This window comes from Periplaneta americana, chromosome 6 (assembly GCF_040183065.1).
Source record: "Periplaneta americana isolate PAMFEO1 chromosome 6, P.americana_PAMFEO1_priV1, whole genome shotgun sequence".
NCBI classification, from domain to species: Eukaryota; Metazoa; Arthropoda; class Insecta; order Blattodea; family Blattidae; genus Periplaneta; species Periplaneta americana.
Genome location: NC_091122.1, coordinates 103,387,575 through 103,408,684, shown reverse-complemented (window position 1 = coordinate 103,408,684; position 21,110 = coordinate 103,387,575). Strand labels below are relative to the sequence as shown.

Genomic DNA, 21,110 nt, shown 5'->3' with positions numbered 1-21,110 from the left:
TCCACATAGACAAGAAGCTGATGTAACCTGTTCAATTCCAAACCTTGTCTGTTATCCTGAACTTTCCTAATGGCATATTCTAGAGCAAAGTTAAAAAGTAAAGGTGATAGTGCATCTCCTTGCTTTAGCCCGCAGTGAATTGGAAAAGCATCAGATAAAAACTGGCCTATATGGACTCTGCTATAAGTTTTACTGAGACACATTTTAATTAAATGCTACATTTTGTAATTACAAAAATAGTCGCACTGTCAGGTAGTCAGAATCCTGGGTCAAATGTTAGAACACCAAGTTCAATACTGTAGCCTTGCTGTCCTGCACAACATAAGCATAGAATATCTCATCACTTTACATCTAACCAACTAACTACTTGTGAAGTGAACGTTGATTAAGATTAAGAGAGACGAATTACAGAAGTCGTCATTTCAGGATAAGTGTAATAAATAACTTTTTTATAAGAAAAATGATTCTGTGTGACAATTAAAAATATTTTACAATTTCTTTTATCTTCAGGAACACATTCAGAAAAGTCCATGTATGAAACTGTCATATTATAATACGCACATTAATCCAATTTCTCTAGACAGGAAAACCACACAGTTCAAAAGTCATACCTCCAATCCAAAGAATGTTTGCACACAATTTGTTCGATCCAAACAATCCAAACAGTTTGTACGTATTGTTCCTTTCTGTTCACTGTAACAAAATTAAAAAGTATAAATAAATACATATGACAAGATGTAAGAACATCATGTCATAGCTAAGAAAACAGTTGTGATGTTCATCTTATACGTAACTTATTAGTATTACATACAATCTAAAAAGATGTTGGTCTTGCTCCTGCAATTCTAATTTTAAACATGTATGTTTAGTAAACAGTCCGAAGACTGATTAGAACCTCATAAGTAACAACAATAAGGCATGAGACAATTAAGCCAGGAGATAACAGGATAGTTGACCAGTTCTCCCTCCATTGCATATATCACTGACTAGTAATATATTTCATTAATCAGACTTCAGATTCTAAACATATGACTTAAAAATGAAAGCTATATTACCTTGAAACTTCATCACCATTGACACAGAATAAAGAAAATGATTTCATATATTTTTCAACTTTAGCTTTCAATTTGCTTAGATTCTTGGTGTTTCCACCTCGACATTCTTGATGGTAATCAAATAATATATGAGGAACATCAGAGGCATGAACTGATGCCTTATGGTGGGCCTGTAACAATAGATGATGTGTAATATGTAATTAAGTTCATTCAGAAACATATCCAAAAGGGCAATGCATTGAAAGATTATATACATAAGGTTGATTATGGAGGAGGTTGGTGAGGTGTCTTAAGGCCTGCTCCCATTTAGCGGAATCGAACTGAAACAAATTGAAACGAAAAATCTACAGCTGCTCAAATCTAGTGGAATCGAACCGAACAGTACTTTTGTGTTTTGTCATACAAAGTGGATAATTCTACACAAAATTTATTAATTGTTCTCCGTTCATATTAAATTGTGATTTTTATATATGTAGGCCTACTATTTCAGCAATAGCTCTCAATAGTAAATGAATTAAGCTGCCAAGAGTGGATATAGTTCATTTGTTTTTTCACAAAGGCTTCACGAGAACTTACGACCATACCCGAAACAAGAAATTCTGTTCCGGCAGTGGAATAATATTCTAGCTCTTGAATCCTGTTCTGTTCAATACGCTTTGATTCGATTCAATGCGCTACTTTCTGCTATCTTCCATTTGAATATACTGTTAAGAGAAATTCTGTTCGGTTCGATTCCGCTAAGTGGGAGCGACCCTTGAGAATCACAGGCACTCACTTCCAAAATGTTTTCTAGCTGTCATGGTTACAGAATGCTGTTGTCTTTGTGAACACGTATATTGCTCTGGACAGTGGTCAGTCAGTCTTTCCGATGTGAATACACAGATTTACAACATAAGTGGTTCCAAACTGCTAACATAATATATGTCCTGGTCTGGCAACAAATTTGGATGTACTTATGTCACATTCTCAAAGCACAAATACTACAGCCTATGCTACAATCATTGTAATTTATTCACAGTTTCAAAAATAAATTTTAAAATATTTAACAATCTTCAGAATTTCTTATCATGTAATAAAATTAAGAATCTATTCAAAAAAGAATGAAATAGTATAATACATTTTAAGCAGATCAACCAAAGAAGCTTAAAAATAATTACTTATTTCAAAGTAACAGGAAACACTATGCTCCATCATCAACACAATAAATATTAATTTTCCTAAGATATGGATACACTCATGCCAAAAAACTTAGCTTCTAGAAAACATGTAATAAGTACAACTTCTCACCACCACCAAACAAATCTCCAAACAATATATACATCTATGTCAATAACCCAGAAATTAATTAAGAAAATATGAAATGCTGAGCTTCATCACAAAATAAATTTGTTTATCTTCAAATGTAAATACAAACATACCAAAAATAAATTTGAAGAAAAACATTATAAAAGGCCAAAACCTAAAAATTCAAATATTTGGAGCATTAATAAGAATAAGATACATATTCACAGAATCGTATCTTCACAGATTTTACATAACAGACAGTTCAGTTCATAAAGTTTGTCAAACTGATATTTTCAAACACGTATTATTAGTAGGATGGCTTATACAAAATCTCCTTAGAAAAAGACTAAAGAAATGGATTAACACCTATGAAGAAACTGGCTTCACCAAAATCATACCCAATCTAATACCAAAAGAAATAGTCTGAACAGGGGACTTCATGAAATCGTTTTCATAATTGAGCATGGGAATGCGTAACAAGCAAGCAGTTCATTTAAAGTAGTGAGAAACATGTATGCATAACTTCATTAATTTAAGCTAAATTAAAGTTGAAACTGGAGTGCAAAAATAAAACTGCAACAATAAATGTGACTGAAGAAAGAACATTAAACAGTACTACAGAAAGGTTCACATATCTAAAGTCTCAATTATCTTACCTGAAATAATTGACTCAAGATAGCTTCTCCCTCTTTGCTTCCAATCAGACTCGATCCAAGTAAATTCACGATTGCCTGATTTCCATATCGCTCCTTTATCATTGTCAGATGCCGATCAAAAGCTGCTGCAGATGATTCAAACCCACGAGACATTTTTACTTTATGAGAACCAACCTAAAATTAAGTGTAATTAATGCATCACAATGCGTTAATATGGAGTGAGAATACAATCCTTTATTTTTGGCTAGTCCTTATTTGGTAAATCTTATGAACAGCCATCACAATGCACTGCACAAATGCAGCAAATATGAACTTGACAACTTACAAGTGTACTTCTTGTTACATTAGACTGCATGGAGACTGTTTTACACAGACATGTTAGTGATTCAGGTTCTGTTCTGGATTTTCAGATAATGTAGAAAATACTGATCAACACCATTCAAAATATTACTATTTTTCGGGTTTTATGCTTCATAAAGGCATCCTTCGTCTCTTTCATTAATTAATAAGAATGATATAAAAGGGGTAAATAACTGAACTTTTGCTGATAATGGACTACATCGCGACATATTTCAATTATACATAATAGTGAGCAACCCAATAAAGAAACACTAAATTTTCAAAATCAGATAATTGGAACATCTGTTATATCCTTCAAAATAATTCCATTTGCAATTTAGAGCTGAATACATTCTGAAACTGTAAATCACAAGCTTCTCATTTCGTCATTCACAGAATCTCTCTCCTCTCTCTCTCACTCAGAAATAATGTCACCAGGTTGTCTTTCGACATTTATGCTTCAATATAAATTTAATCTTTTCTTTTATTGATACCGAGCACAGAGACAGAAAACATACTTGCACTCCTGGCTGCTCCCAGAACAGAGGTACAGAACCACGTGTTTGCACGTAAGATGTCACTTCTTTGTCCAGAAATATCACTTGCTCAGTTTCTACGAAATTTGCTACATGACCCTCGTCATTGCAGCCTCTAACATTGAATCTGCAATGTCAAAAACAATGTAAGAGTATTCCATTGATGTTACCACTTCAAAATTCACTAAATGCGCTAGTACACACTCAGAAAATAGTTAAAAAAAAATTGGTTCATAGCCTACATCATTTCAGGCGCTTTAAACACTCGAAACACATATTCCTAAGCCTAAATATCCATGAAACATGTATATGAAATGTCTCAGGATGATACAAATTCAGGGAAAGGAAAGATTTTTACCTAAAGTAGCAATCTATCCATTAGATTTTTCTGAACACTATAACATAAATCAATGTATCACATGCACTGTACCTGGTACCAGCCCTTTCGCAACTGAGACGTGAAATAATGACAGCGCGAGCTTGTCGATGTCCCACATACACTGTTCTAATCTCCACGCTACCACACATTGCTTTCAGCAGCCAGCAGGAGCAGTCCACACTGAACCGCAGCAGATGGATGTGCAACATACGATTCCTATAACATTAAGGAGCATTACACATATAGCGAAACCTTCCTTTGTGAGTGCTTCTTTTAAGCGGCCACCTGGCCGAAAGGCCAATTTTCTCTGGAACTGGCTGTATTTCCCATAAGAACAACAAAAATTTTCTCTTTATTTAGTAGCCATGTCATGTGCTGGCCAGCGGCCAAGGTCTATTTGGATAGGAACCTGACTACAATGGTCATTGTCAAACAAAAATATTTTCAGGGATACTGTAGACCTATTTTCGATATCACAGGACAATAGTTAACTGTACAACAGTACACCCTCGACATCTTCGGGCAAGTTAGTTACTATTTATGGCTCTTTCGTCACCTTCCACTCTGACCCCACACCACTGTAAATTCTTACTCGTTTTTAAACACCGAGTTTTTCTATGAAAATGTTACAGTAGGCCTATTAAGTCAGCGCAGTGGCCATGAAAGGCATAGAGAATTTGTTTTCAGTGATGTGAACGATTTCATTTTTGTAAATGAAATAAGTAAGTGAGGGTGAAGAAATTGCTAGTAAGTGGGCCTATGCCACAGTGTTTCCTAGAGGCATAAAAGCTGGCCAAAAATACTGAAAGCCACTTTAACACTTTTTTTTACCAATTTTTGGTACCAACTGAAAGATAATATCATATTAACAATATATCAGGTCTACTTGCTTATCTTAGGACAGTGTTTCTCAACTGATGGCTCGCGTTCCGCTGGGTATACTTGAACAGTGAAGTGGTAGACCCAGTTTTTTTCTCCATAATAAAGGTGCTTAATTTAACACTTTATATATATTAATAGTATTCATTGAATTAATTTTTGCATTAAGTATTATAAACATTTTACGATTATGTTCATGACTGTTTAATAGTAACTTTTTAATGGTTGTTACACGTTAAAGTAACTACACTGTTTATTATATTTATTACGGAGGCACTTAATAAATAACAAATTCTAAGTGAGCACGTACACAATACAGATTCAGAAACACTTTTAGCATTTTAGTAGGGTAAAGAATGTTCATTGATCACTGTTACTAGTATTGGTACTGTCCTCCCCTCCGAAAGTTGTGACTGCGCTTGCAGTAGGCCTGAGCCGTCCCTTGTTTGTTTCAAAACTCAATAGGTTTATTACTTCCACATGTAGGATCCTTTTCTTGTATTTTGTTCGGTTCTCTTGGCGGAAGGATGTTATAAAAGGATCAGAGGTGGCAAGGAGTCGATTGAATACACCCCGATTAGTGGCCTCTCTTGAAATCTTTCTGGCATACTGTTCACGAAATTGCTTAAGGTGTTTGTACCTTGCTTCTTATGCTTCTTCCGACATTTGTCCAATTGAATGGTAAATTTGCAAAACGACTTAAGTCCACATTTTGGGGGTTTTTAGTTGAGAGCATGATTATGTTACTATGTGCAAGGATCATCGTTTAGTAACAGAATGACTTTAATCCACGACTTTTGTATAGTTTTCCTTAGCAGCAGAATGTTTGGTTAAGGGGTAAAATGAACTTAGTCCTGGTCTTGAGTTGTTTTGCCTGTCAAGTACTGAAGAAACTTACATAATATGTAATTTTAATTATACAATCAGCTGACAAAATGTTTTTTGTATGTTGTCATTGGTAATTCTTCAATTGAGAAAATTTATTACGTTTGAAAAACAGCATGAAAATGAAAAGCAATATGTTCAGTAATCGTGCTAAACTTGTAGCTGAAGTAAAAAGTATTGCAATATGGAGCCAAGTTAAGTACCTAGAGAGAGAGGATTTTCTTGCTGTCACATTTGACTACATGAAAAATGTATGGTTGCCTAACACCAGTTCAGGATACGTACTACTATCGCCAGCTCACTGTCTCAGTTTTCTCTGTGCACAATATGAAAACTAGTGAAATGTCCTTTTGTGTCTACCATGAGGGACAGGCCAAGAAACGTCTTAATGAGGTATGTAATTTTTTCTGTACACTACTTCGATAACTATGTCACATCCAGTGTATTAAAGAACTGTCGGGGACAAAATAATAACAGCCCACTAATCCAATTCTTAATGGCAATAAGTGCTCAGAAATATTTCTTCAACATCATACTTTTCTCCATCAGAGGTCTGTACTCTTGTGATTAAAAAATTGTTCAAAATAGTGTTGTTCAACAATTGCAATAAGGTTATTTTATGATTTTGGTATAGGCTAAATACATTTAGTTAAACATGTTTATGTGTCAATAACCTAATAATTATGATGCAGAATTGAAGTTAATTTGCAGAACAAGTTAAGTCCTGAAGATAATTAAATTTTTTACAACCTGAAGAAGAGTACAAAAGTATGAATTTTTATACTCAAAATTTTTCTCTTACATATAAAAAATAATATTGTAACAATATATGGTTCAGCGAAGTCAAAAACAGTTTTCTTTAATTTTCTCAAAACTACTTCTAGGGACATAAGTCGTTTTGTAATTTCACCATTCAATTGGAAGTAATGCCTCGAAAATAATAGTCGAACCATGAATGTGTATTTTATGTGCAGTGACAGGCATGGGATACAAAGAGTACAGTGAGACAAATAATCTGGCAGTCTCAGTTGCATATTTTTCAAGTTCATTTGTGTTTATTTCAGATCCACAGGATATGGTTTTAAGTATAATTCCACATCTGTGGATGAGATTCCTGTCAATGGTGGTTATTACTGCACTTACTTTATTTTTGCAGCGAATGTTAAATTTTTCGCAATCTCTGCAGATTTTCTTACATTTTGAGTTTTTCTACGCTTAGACCTACTACTGCTCTCCCCAAACTTTGCCTGTGGTCCTCCTCTTTTCTGTAGAGTAGGTTTTATAGCATTTAAATCGCATACAAACTCTTTATCTAACCACTGCTCGTTATTTTTTTAAATCTATCACTCATCCTGTTAGATTTATCGATTCTGAGAAACAAATTAATGCAAAAACGAGAAACATGTCTTTCTAACAACTTAATTTCATTATTCTGGTTCTGGTACAAATCCAGATTTATTACTAGTAACATCAGATATCCATCACGAAACCAAGAAAAAAATAATTGAAGACCCTGGATCTGGCCATAGAGTCATCATTGCTTCTATCCATCTCCACCACAAACCGAAGAAAAGAACCCTACAATCACAAAACAACATGGAACTTTAAGAAAGCGAATTGGAAACTATTTACAACAGAACTCGACGAACACCTCAAGGTCAACACACCACTAATGGAAAATACAAACTCACATAGATTGAACAAATATTTCTGTGAATCTCTTCTTAAAAAAAAAATTGCAAAAAAGCACATTCCACGAGGCAAACCAAAAAAATACACCCCATTCTGGACAGAAAACCTGAATTTATTGAAACAAGATAGAGATAAAGCAAGAACCAAAGCAGAACATAGCAAAACACCAGAAGATACTCAAGATTGGAGGAAGAAGACTGCCATTCTTAAAAAAGCAATCATAACAGCAAAAAAGAACAGTTTCAATAAATTTATTGAAAATATTAATTACAGAACCGATAGCGCTAAAACATATAAATTTCTGAAGAATATTTCCAATACACAGGAAAATACTAGCCAACCTATTATTCATAATAACAAAACACTAACAGATAGTAGAGACATAGCAAACGCATTTAATAAACACTTCTCAAACTCTCACAGATTACATCCCAATATCAAAAAAACTGACAAATTTATCAAAAGAGAATTACATAAAAATAATAAAAACAATATTACTAGTACAAAACCTGAAATATTTCATCAAAATTTTACTTCCAAAGAATTAAATATAGCTATACAAAATTTAAAAACCAAGAAATCTCCTGACCCCGACAACATTCATTCCGAATTTTTGAAACATTTGGGGGGAAAGAGCCAAGTCTGTACTTTTATCCATTTTCAATTTATCATGGAACACCTCAATTCCTACAGCTTGGAAAAAAGCAATCATTGTACCAATTCACAAAAAAGGGAAACCTGCTCATGATGTTAATAGTTATCGACCAATAGCACTATTAAGCATGATAGCAAAAACCATGGAGTCCATGATCTCCAACAGATTAACTTGGTATTTAGAATCCCAAAATCTTTTATCACCAAGACAAGCCGGCTTTCGACAACTACACTGTACCAATGAACAAGTCATACGCCTCGGCCAAGAAATAAAAGACAGTTTTAAGAAGAAAGAAGATACCTTGGCAATATTTATTGACTTTCAATTAGCATGTGACTCTGTTTGGAGAAATAAATTATTACTAAAACTCCAAAAATTAGGTATCTCCAGCAATATGTTCACATTGATATCAGAATTCCTTAGTCAAAGATTCATTGCCACTAAATTCAATAACTCACTTTCTAGTTACAGACAAACTTATCGAGGTCTACCTCAGGGCGCTGTCCTCAGCACAACTTTATTCAATATTTATATAAATGACTTACCCTCCCTATTAGAGGAATCAAACATGAAAACAGCACTATTTGCAGATGATATAGTTTTGTGGACTTCCGGATCTTACAGACATAGAGACAAAACTCAAAATTCTGCTCTTAAAGCTCTAAATCAACTACATGAATGGAATATATCAAATTTATGACACTCAATTTAAGCAAAAGTAACTACCAAATATTTTCACTCTGTAAAAAAGAAAGAGAATTCAATATCCAATACAACGGCCAACACCTTCCTAGGACTTATGAATCCAAATATCTTGGAGTTATTTTCGATAGTAAGTTAACATGGAGCAACCATTTGAAATACATTTCTGAAAAAGCTCGTAAAAGATTCTCCCTTCTAAAAAGACTAGCAGGAAAGAAATGGGGATGCTCTAGGAATACTTTAAACACTACATAAAAATGTTTATACAGCCAGTGCTGACATACTGCGGAGAAATTTTAATTACTTCACCTTTCATAAACGACATAGAATATGTTCAAAACCAAGCTCTCAGACTCATTACTGGTGGAATCAAAACAACTCCAATCGATTCTATGAGATTCCTCGCTAATATTAACAGCATCAAAATGACAATTGAAGAAAAAGCACTGATCCAATATGAAAAACTTATCAGATTGCCAGGTAACAATTGGCATTCATACAGTCCTCTTTGTAGATTGAAAACTCAAAAAAAGTTTCATATCCATTGTTCAAGAATTAAAACAGAAAATCAATATCCCAAATTTAAAAGAAAACTTACAAATTAAACCAAACCCTTTAACTCTATTAAATATAGAATATAATCTAAATTTAACAGAAGAAATACTGAAATCAGAAGTAAACACTGAAATACTGAAACAATTGTCTTTAGAGACAATTAATATTAGGTACCCTCCACAAAACTGGCTTCATTTATACACCGACGGATCCTTGATCTCCAGAGAACAAGGTGCTGGTGCAGGTGTTACGTACTGTCTCTTCTCACTTTATAGATTCTCTTGGATATGGAACAACAAGTTTTGATGATGAAATCATTGCAATAAGTGAATGCCTCAGGAATCTTCTATGCCACATCAATAAATTTAGGAATGCAGTTATATTGTCAGACTCCAAAGCAGCTATTCTATCAATCGTCTCTAAATACATACCTTCATCTCAAACAGCAGAAATAACTAAAATGCTCTCTCAATTATTATCACTCAATAAAAGAATTGTATTCCAATGGATACCATCCCATTGTGGAATCCTGGGAAACGAGAATGCGGATGCTTTAGCAAAGAAGGGCAGCACTGCTACTTACAGACCTGTTACTAAATCTATGTATTACTCTGTAAAAAGATTTATTAAATCTACATACTTAGACTTCAACAAACAAAATTTGATAACACAATCCCAAGGGAAAAAATGGAACTCTCTGCATCAAAATCCACAGTTAATTCCCGATTTACCACGAAAATAGTCTGTAGCTGCATTTAGATTGGCAACAGGCCATGATTGTTTGGCCAAACACCTGCATAGAATTGGAATATATCAGTCCCCTAACTGCCCATTGTGCAACTCAAACCAAGAAATGGATTCGGAACACCTCAAAATCTGTGCTTCAGTGGCTAGTCATAATACTATCTTTGAAAAATATTGGAGTGCAAGAGCTCAAATGACTTTATTGTCAAACGCCTGGCATTAGAAAACAACAACAATTTAATTTGATCATGGGAGACTTCTAGACCGATTTTTGTAATAATAAACTGCAATACTACGTCTTTCTATTTCATACGACCACTTTTTTACTTCTGTAAAGTATCAAACAATTCTTTCTTTTTGCAACGGTACTCCATTCTGAAACTGAAATAAATGACTAAAATTGTTATTTTTTTACTTTTATAACTATTTGATAGCCAAATTGAACATAGTTGTGCTGTGGAGAAGAAATTAACTGGTACTGAGAATATTCGTATTTTATACAATTAATTTGAAATACGCCAATACATATATTTATCTAAATTTTATCAAAAGGGGCAAATATGGGCAATTTTACCTTTCAAGATCATCAAGTAAACATGTCAGACTACACATTGGTCAAGGAAATAACACGGGGCAACGTGAGGCAATTTTTGCTCATCTGCATAAAGACCGAACATAAGGAATCACAAAATAAAATTTTACACAATATGATTACGATTCCTCAGCGAAGCATAATATACTTAATCATTATAATAATAACGTATTCTCAATTCAGAAATATAACTCTAACAATCCATAATAACATTTACCTGAAAATCAACCACAGAAGTACAAAAAATAATAATTGAAATTCTAATTGAAAAACATACAATCACAACACAGCAAAAACGACACTTCATGCACTACTTTCAAAGGTTCGAATACAACTGCGTAGAATTAGACCTGCTACGAGTGTGGCTGTTTTATGACCGCCAGACCTTGGAGATAGTTGGGGTACATTGCAAATACCATAAAATTAAAAGTGAAAAAATCATTTTTGGCCAGCTTCTGAGCCTCTTGGAAACACTGTACTATGGTTTGAGAGAAAGATTTTAAAATTGTCAAAGAACTCAATGTAAGCATTTTGTAGCTAGCAATGGATTGTTAGAGTGTCTTAGAAAGCGTCATAACATTGCACTTCGTTCTGTGTTGTGTGAGGGTGATGTTTCAACCATTGATATTGAACAAGGGAAAAACAGACTGCCCTTCAATTCCTGTGCGATATGAACTCAGAGACATTTATAATGTCCACGAGACAGGTCCCTTTCTATATAAAAAAAACTTTAAGTTTTAAAAAAGAAGTGTGTAAAGGGAAAAGTTAGCAAATGACAGAATAACTGCTCTTTTATTGTAATGCTGCAAGTGGAAAAGAACCGCCCTTAATGATAGGCAAATCACTTATATCCCAAAAAGTCGATCAAAATCAGTATTTTTGTGCTGATTCATGGAACACCATAACCAAAAGCAAGTGGCCTACCAGATGAAACAGCAATTTTTTTAAATTGGTTATTTTATGATGCTTTTTCAACAGCTATGGTTATATAGTTTCTGAATGAGATGAAGGTGATAATGCCAGCGAAATGAGTCCAAGGTCCAGTGCAGAAAGTTACCCAGCATTTGCTTTTAATGAGTTGAGGAAAAAACCCCGAAAAAGTCTCAAGCAGGTAACTTGTCCCAACCAGGATTTGAACCCAGGCCCACTCGTTTCATGGTCAGGCATGCTAACCATTGGTCCATAGTGGTGGATCAATAGGCATTTTGCAGGGTAATTTCAGACAACCACTTTAAACAGTGTTTCCAAGAGCCACACATGTCCTGCCAGGTAATGGGGGGCTGGAATTTCGTTTCCATGAAAAGGTCCAACACAGGGTAGCAAAATATGTCAAAATGGGAAAGGAACAAGGCGAAGAGATAGTAAAAGACTTAGGGTGGGAATTTCTCAAATCAAGGCAACGAAAAACCAGACTGACCACATTGTTTAAGGCACAAATGGGACACAAAGCATGGACCGACATCAATGCTAGATTAGTGACACCATCATACTTAGGCAAGGCTGATCATATTAGGAAGTTTAAATGCAGAAAACAAAGATCGGACGTGGCAAAATTTTCCTTTGTTAACCGCACAATAGTAGAATGGAACAGCTTACCTGTGGCAATCTTTCAGGGTGGTCCTCTCAAAATCAATACATTTAAGGAAAGGTTGAGAAGATTAGACTGAAAATGTAATTGTAGGTGCAGTGTAATTATCTAAGATGTCATGTAATTAATTAAGTTGGTACTGTATGTAATTAAGGTGATATGTAATTATTTAAGTTGGTAATAGTTGGGTTTAAAATAGAAGTACTTATAAGTTAGGTTTACTTTTGCTTATTGTAGGCGTTATTATAATATAGTTTTTATTTATAGGCCTAGGTTTATTGCATCTATTTATTTCTAATTAGAATTAAATTTACGTTTGTTTTATTTTTTTTATTGCTGTAATTATTGTAAATTTTATTAATATAATTATTGTAATGTTATTATTGTATATTATATATCACTGCCACCGTGTGTATACCCAATTGTAGTGTTAATAAATAAATAAACACATACATACATACAAAGGTATTTCTTATGGACAATATGTTATGATAGTTTCTAATATGCCACACCGCTGCGCACACTCAGTCTGCACAAGACTGTATCACAATCTGCTTGAATAGCTGGCAACTGTTCCAACACCTGACGGTGGGATTGTTACAGAAATGACATCTGAGTGAAAAATTTATAGATTTGGTACGGAATCATTCCATTTATACAATTTATCGAATAATAATTATAAAAACAAGACATTAAAAAAGAATGTGTACCAGATGATTGGGAAAACCTAGAAAGTTTTCTGTAACTTAATAAACCGTTTCTTGTTATATGTTTTGATAAGTTATTCTGGCTGTTCAATTAACACAAAATTAAAAAAATATATTTCCTCATGTGAAGCAGGTGAAGGAACTAAGATCCAAATCAAGGCTGACGAGAAATAGAGTAATGCAAGTAGGAGATAGTTCAGAAAGCAGTGATGAAGGAAGAGGGGAAAACAAGGTGAAAAGCAGCATGACTTAAAGAAATGATGTGGAAGGGAAATAAATCGAGAGAAAAGAAAATTAAAACCTAAAATAAAGTAGCAATGTGGAAAAAGTTAGCAGTGAAAAGTGCAAATAGAGATGTGAAGCAAGGGAAATATAGTATTTCTGGTATGATAATAGGTGAGGAGTAAGGTTAGTGGAAGAATTGATGATTGACAAGAAAAGACTACTGGAAGAATTGCAATAATAAATTCAAAATAAGTAACGACCTAAATGACTTGTAGGATAGGCGTTGTAAAACAGGGAGATGGCACTGTATACTAATAATGTGAAGTGCTGCCTCACCAAAAGCTACATTGCTTAAAGACAAATATATTCATTCATTCATATTTCCTCATGTAGTCAGAAACAGTGATGATTCTTATACACAATAAAATGTATTTATCACTGCTCTATAACTAAAATGCTCTCTCAATTAATATCACTCAATAAAAGAATTGTATTCCAATGGATACCATCCCATTGTGGAATCCTGGGAAACGAGAATGCGGATGCTTTAGCAAAGAAGGGCAGCGCTGCTACTTACAGACCTGTTACTAAATCTACGTATTACTCTGTAAAAAGATTTATTAAATCTACATACTTAGACTTCAACAAACAAAATTTGATAACACAATCCCAAGGGAAAAAATGGAACTCTCTGCATCAAAATCCACAGTTAATTCCCGATTTACCACGAAAATCGTCTGTAGCTGCATTTAGATTGGCAACAGGCCATGACTGTTTGGCCAAACACCTGCATAAAATTGGAATATATCAGTCCCCTAACTGTCCATTGTGCAACTTAAACCAAGAAATGGATTCGGAACACCTCAAAATCTGTGCTTCAGTGGCTGGTCATGATAATATCTTTGAAAAATATTGGAGTGCAAGAGGTCAAATGACTTTATTGTCAAACGCCTGGCATTAGAAAACAACAACAACAACATTTATCACTGCTCTTTCTGCAATAAATAACAAGATTAAAACTAATGATATTACTATAATTTAATAGTTAACATGGATATACTGTAACATAGGGTAATGAAGATAATAAAATGTTAAGTAGCCTACTATTTAAAACGTGTTGAAAATGGGAAATGCATTTAATAACAATAACAATAACAATAACAATAACAATAACAATAATAATAATAATAATAATAATAATAATAATAAACATCATCAACATCATCGTCGTCCTAACAAGTATTATGGTCTCAAGCCATCTCTTTAAATGTCTTTCTAGTGTTCTCTTCCCTCTTGGACAGTAGTCATAACTGTGATGAGGAATGCGAGTCCTTTCCATGCAGTGAACATGTTGCTGCCAGTTAGTTCTGTAATTATAGATGTAATCCAAAATAGAAGATATTTCAAGCTCTTGAAGAACATCTTCGTTCCTCTTGCAGTCTAATCTGATATAGTCAGCTGTTCTTCACAGGAATTTCATCTCGTTGGGTACTATTTGGGTTTCATCTCTTTCCCTCAAAGTCTAGGCCTCAAAACCGTAAGTTAGTACTGGTCTTGCCAATGATAAGCTTTAATCCTCGTATGTCTCTGACTAGTGAGGGTTTAAACACTTTGTTGATGACTGCCATTGCTCGGTTATTATTTAAATGTCTATTTCATTTTCATAACTGACATGATATCCTAAATATTTAAATGAAGAAACTTGTTTAATAGATTTACTATAAATACATATCTTGGTATAAACAGGAATTCGTCCCTTAAACGCCATAACTTTGGTTTCTGATGTTGAAATTGTCATATTATATTTTTTCAGCAAGGAGTTGAAGTTGATATATTGAATGTTGTAGTCCATTTTCTGAGTTTGCCACAAGTATAATGTCATCTGCAAATAGTAATATATCTAAATTTAAATGTCTATTGGTATAAAAGCCGCCATGTGGTTTTTGTTTCTATTCTTTTACTAAAGCATTAATATAATATATTATAAATAATAAGGGAGATAAGCAACATCCTTGACGTACTCCTTGATTTATGACATTCCACTTGAAAAGTTTATCTCTTACTTGTATTGTAATAATAATAATAATAATAATAATAATAATAATAATAATAATAATAATAATAATAATAATACTTACTTACTGGCTTTTAAGGAACCCAAAGGTTCATTGCTGCCCTCACATAAGCCCGCCATTGGTCCCTATCCTGAGCAAGATTAATCCAGTCTCTACCATCATATCCCACCTCCCTCAAATCCATTTTAATATTATCTTCTCATCTACGTCTCGGCCTCCCCAAAGATCTTTTCCCTCCGGCCTCCCAACTAACACTCTATATGCATTTCTGGATTCCCCCATACGTGCTACATGCCCTGCCCATCTCAAATGTCTGAATTTAATGTTCCTAATTATGTCAGGAGAAGAATACAATGCGTGCAGCTCTGCGTTGTGTAACTTTCTCCATTCTCCTATAACCTCATCCCTCTTAGCCCCAAATATTTTCCTAAAAACCTTATTCTCAAACATCCTTAATCTCTGTTCCTCTCTCAAAGTGAGAGTCCAAGTTTCACAGCCATACAGAACAACCGGTAATGTAACTGTTTTATAAATTCTAACTTTCAGATTTTTTGACAGCAGACTAGATGACAAAAGCTTCTCAACCGAATAATAACAAGCATTTCCCATATTTATTCTGCGTTTAATTTCCTCCCGAAATAATAATAATAATAATAATAATAATAATAATAATAATAATAATAATAATAATAACAACAACAATAATAATAATACTTAATAATGATATTTAGACTACATATAAAAATAATTATTAATAGTGTTATTAGAATTTCCTCTATATCTGCCTCATTATAACAAACAAATACTGGTAACTGCTAAATCCATGTTATCAGCCATCTTGACTCGATGCAATGACAAGCTGTTATAAAAACCAGTCGACTGTATATACCATAAGCATCAACAGAATTTCACATATGAGTCACTGGATCCGTAGTTCTTGGAAACCACCACTTTAGACAGGTTTTACTGTAATAATATATACAGGGTGGCTCAGGAGGAATAGTAAATATTTTAGGGGGTGGCAGTATGGACTATTCCGAGTCAAAAAGTACATATAAACATGTGTCGAATTTTTAATAGGTGTAGAGATAAAGCTGTTTGAATATTACGCATAACAAGTGTTACAAGTGGCAAGAAGAAAAGACAAATGATTTAATGATTCCATTTACTGCTTATTTACATGGTATCAATACATTTCAACAGTTAAAATAATGGTTAAAAAATTCCACCTCTAGCTTCAATGCACTTTTATGCTCTGTTGACAACAGTACATATTGTTCTTCTGTAGTGTCCTATTCTTTTATGAGAGAGTATTATTCATAATGCAAGTGAACAATTCGTCTCTTGTATTTACTTTATTTTTGTATACTTCGCCTTTCATCCACCTCCCATTTCGACCATAGACAAAAAATCGACAGGAGTAAGGTCTGGGGATTGGTAGCCAATGAATGTGACCATAGCAGCCGATCCATCACTGAGGGAATGTGAGATTTAGATGGTGTCACCTAATCAGGCCTGCTGTGTTACCGAATCATCTTACAGGATGCAGCTACTTAACTTTCCTGCAAAACGAGCTTCCAATATTGTTGCAGGAGGTTCCCTTGGCTACAAGGATGAGCATGTTCTTCCAGCATGATGGAGCGCCTGTACATTTTAGCATTAGGTGAAGAGGTGCAGCACTAGTGCGCATGTCCAGTTTTTCTCCTGTCCCCTCATGTATCGAGTAAATGAGACTTCTCCTGGCACGCCCATATTAATTACTGAGAATATTCGAAGAACCACACAAAAATGTTGCTGCTAACTAAAACCTTAAAAGAGTCCATTAATTATTTTTCAGTATGCGGATTTTTCAAGAGATAGATGGTTCTGCTATCACTTTACTTTTCTTGACAAATGAGATTTTATGTCTCTTCTAAAATACTTATTCTAAAGTATATTTATTGTAATTTAGAAACCTATCATCCTTCGATGACTTTGAATCTATGAACTTCGAACCAATAGCCAACATACTAACCATTATAACAACAATGACAAAACAAGTAAAAACCAGTTATATTAAAATACTTCGTACGGTACTTCAGATAATTAACTGTAAATTTTGTCAATACATACCAGAAGAATCTGTTATCTGTAGCAGCCATCTTTCTTCTTCGTTGAGCACAAAGCGTGATATCTAATGCCTCTCCGGAGGACGACCAGGAAAAATAAAAAGTTCCTGAGTTGAGGACCTTACGGACCTCAGCAATACGTTCTTCATCCTGTGACTGGTTGCGCAGTGAGACAAAACTAGTCTGAGTTATCCGAAACACTTCAGAATCACTGATTTTTCCAACAGACACACAACCAGTAACAAGCACCAAATAAAGTACCGTGCTTTCTCCTGAAAACATAAGATATCACACCTAGAGTTACGAACTATTAGTTAAAGAAAAAAAAAACATATTTCTGTGTTTTTAAATATCTGTCATGGAATGTCAGTTCAAGTTAAACATAAATAATTATATACCTTATAATCATTTTCACAAATTTAATAAAAATAAGTATTTTAGAATATAACTTGTAAAATAATGTACAAAATATGCACAAAACATTTGTCTTTATCTTTTTTTTTTTTTAATATGTTTTGGGTAGTAGCCTAACAGTAATTAGCATAATAAAAGTGAACTCTGAATTATGGAACTTTTACTGCTTCAATCCTTCATACTGTAAAGTACTTTTTGGCATTTTGTGAACAGCGATTTTTTTTTATTGGATGGATACTTTTAACACTTATTATTTACAAGTCAAACTAACTGGGAATGAAACACATGGCACATAATTTTTGCTAAAATATTATTGGACTTGTATTAAAAAACACACACATGCACGCATGCACAAATTACAATTTACTGAAAATAGGGTGAGAAGATTTTTTTCACTATTTTTTTCCTTTCATAAGATAATGTATTAAATAAATTAAATTATATATATTGTATGAATATAAAAAATTCTCACAGAAATTTATAGTCATTTACATAGGCTACATATACCCATCAAATTCACATTCCATTTACAGAGGACATTGTATAATCAGCATTATCTGGACACACACTAAGAAGTAACAAGTCCTCGTATGTATCAAATTAAAAAATTTCTTCAGATAAAGTAAGCTAGAGATATTTATACAGATTACTTTACAAAATGAACAATAACTTTACAATTAGAGCAAAGAAAAGACTTTATTCTTCTGTAAGAAAGGTATCTACACAATTACACCTCCTCCGATTAAATTTTTTTTCTGACAAATTTTAGGACTTACTGATGTCTACACGAATTACTTTGCAAAAATTTGTGAATGGATACAGAGAAAAATAAGACTGTTTCCCTATAAAAATGTACTTTTCTTACCAGCTGTAAAAATTGTCCAAATTCCTTCTTTTCCATACACAATTTTAGAGTCAGACAAGACGGAACAACCATTTCACGTCACTCTTAATGAAGGATTACAAGTCTTCCACAGTCTTTACAAGACCACATTGTATTTTCAAGCATTTGTTGATAAATATTTTTTCTCTTGAAAAGTTTACTTTTTGGGTGCATCATATATTATGGTTTCATTTTATGTCTTGTAAATTACAAGAAAAATAAGTTTTACAACCAGAAATGTCATTGATATAAAGATGAAGAATTGAATTATTACAAACAGCATAAAAGATACGAGGTCTGCTCAAAAAATTTCAAGATTTGCTTAATATAGAAATCAATCAGATGGTTACAAGATAACTACATAGTTCCTACCTTCTTCAAAGTACTGATATAATACAGGTCTGCTAATATTCTAACCATATTTGAAAGCACCTTTGAAAGTCACTTGCCTGGAGCCTGTTTAGTTCCCTTGTTATATTCCTTTAATGGCAGGAATATCATCGAACCTACTATCTATCAGCTTCATTGTTAATCAGGTAAAAAGTATGCCAGAGCCAAATCTGGTGAATAAGGAGAGTGAGATAATACATGGATTTTCTTTTTCGGCCAGATGTCTTGGATGGAGAGGACTGGTGTGACGTCATGGTAGAGGATCCAAAGCTCATTTTGAAATTGCTCGGTGCACTTTCTCGCGCAAAAACTTTAAAACTGCTTTGTGGAAGTATTAATTATTTGTTTGGCCACTGGGAACAAATTCGTAATGTACCAGTACCACACCTCTAATGTCAAAGAAGACAATCAATACTGTTTTGACATTTAACTTTACTTGTCTCGATTTCTTGCAACAAGGATAATTTTGTGATTTCCATTGTGAGGACTGAGCCTTTGTTTCCAGGTCATATTACATCAGCAGTTATGATGCGTGTCAAAAAGTTTAGGTTTTTAGTTCTTGGCACACTTCAACATGCTGGAGCTGTTGGTCCTCAGACAAAATTCGCAGCACCATTTTCGCAGAAACATGTCTAATGTTCAAATCCTCGGTCAATATCGTCTAACAAGTTCCGTACAATATACTGTATTCAATTCTTCAGTAATGTTCTGGATTGTCAATCGTCAATCAGAGAGAATTTTTTTGCGCACCTCGTCTGCTCGAGATGTCAAGGGCCACTCAGAACAAGGGTCCTCTTCAACTAACTTCCGATATTATCTAAACCAATTGTACCATGCGTAAATATTAGCATGGCTCAAGCAATGTTCACCAGAAGCAGTGTTTAATACTGCCAGCATTTCTCTAACACTTTTATTCTTTCAAGAAAAATTTAATGCACACTCTTTGCTCTTGTGTGGTGTTATTTGTTCATGCGACAACGACCTTGCAACTCACTGAGAAAGACAAAAGACTGCCGTCCATCTGTTTGTTCCGGGTGCTGAAGTTTGGAATGCAGTTTCAGTAAACCCCCTCCCTCAATCCCTAGAAGTAACAGTTAGCTGGAGCAACCTGTTTCGTCAAGGGTGACCACGTCTTGAAACTTTTTGAACAGACCTCATATAATGAGAAAGTGTTATCTGAACACCGATTATTTGTGTACGAATTAATAAAAAGAGAGAGAACTGATGAACAGATACAATAATATTAGTATCAAGTATTCTTCACATACAACAAAGAAGACGAGAAAGAAACGGAGAGTCCACACCTGTGGAGTAATGGTCAGCGCATCTGGCTGCGAAACCAGATGGCCCGGGTTCGAATCCCGGTCGGGGCAAGTTACCTGGTTGAGGTTTTTTCCGGGGTTTTCCCTCAATCCAATACGAGCAAATGCTGGGTAACTTTCGGTGCTGGACCCCGGACTCATTTCACCGGCATTATCACCTTCATATCATTCAGATGCTAAATAACCTAGATGTTGATACAGCGTCGTAAAATAACCCCCCCCCCCCAAAAAAAAACTGAGAAAACTGGGCATTAATAAGTCGAAACTGTACCTGCATTTAGCTGAAGAACTCCCAGGCAACCATAAGCATCAAGTAATTTCGTATACTGCTTCTTAACAGATTCTGTTTCTTGTAGAGCTAAAATACACAAACAAATTTCACAATAATTTGAATTTTAACTACAAAAACTTAATAAATATATGCACCACTATGACGCATTAAGCA

General features: G+C 34.1%; 1 protein-coding gene across 3 annotated transcripts in view; it reads right to left on the bottom strand.

Annotated features, from left to right (window-relative positions):
* The window catches only part of Synj (synaptojanin), a 137,345-nt gene that overhangs the window by 100,170 nt on the left and 16,065 nt on the right, over nucleotides 1-21,110 (bottom strand). For all 3 annotated transcript variants that reach the window (XM_069828632.1, XM_069828631.1, XM_069828634.1), the window contains exons 2-8: nucleotides 20,937-21,023; nucleotides 17,661-17,928; nucleotides 4,301-4,465; nucleotides 3,853-3,997; nucleotides 2,996-3,169; nucleotides 1,056-1,225; nucleotides 612-693 (exon numbers count right to left, since the gene is read on the bottom strand). In XM_069828632.1, coding sequence (XP_069684733.1) covers nucleotides 612-693; nucleotides 1,056-1,225; nucleotides 2,996-3,169; nucleotides 3,853-3,997; nucleotides 4,301-4,465; nucleotides 17,661-17,928; nucleotides 20,937-21,023 — 1,091 coding nt within the window. The remainder of the gene's footprint in view (nucleotides 1-611; nucleotides 694-1,055; nucleotides 1,226-2,995; nucleotides 3,170-3,852; nucleotides 3,998-4,300; nucleotides 4,466-17,660; nucleotides 17,929-20,936; nucleotides 21,024-21,110) is intronic.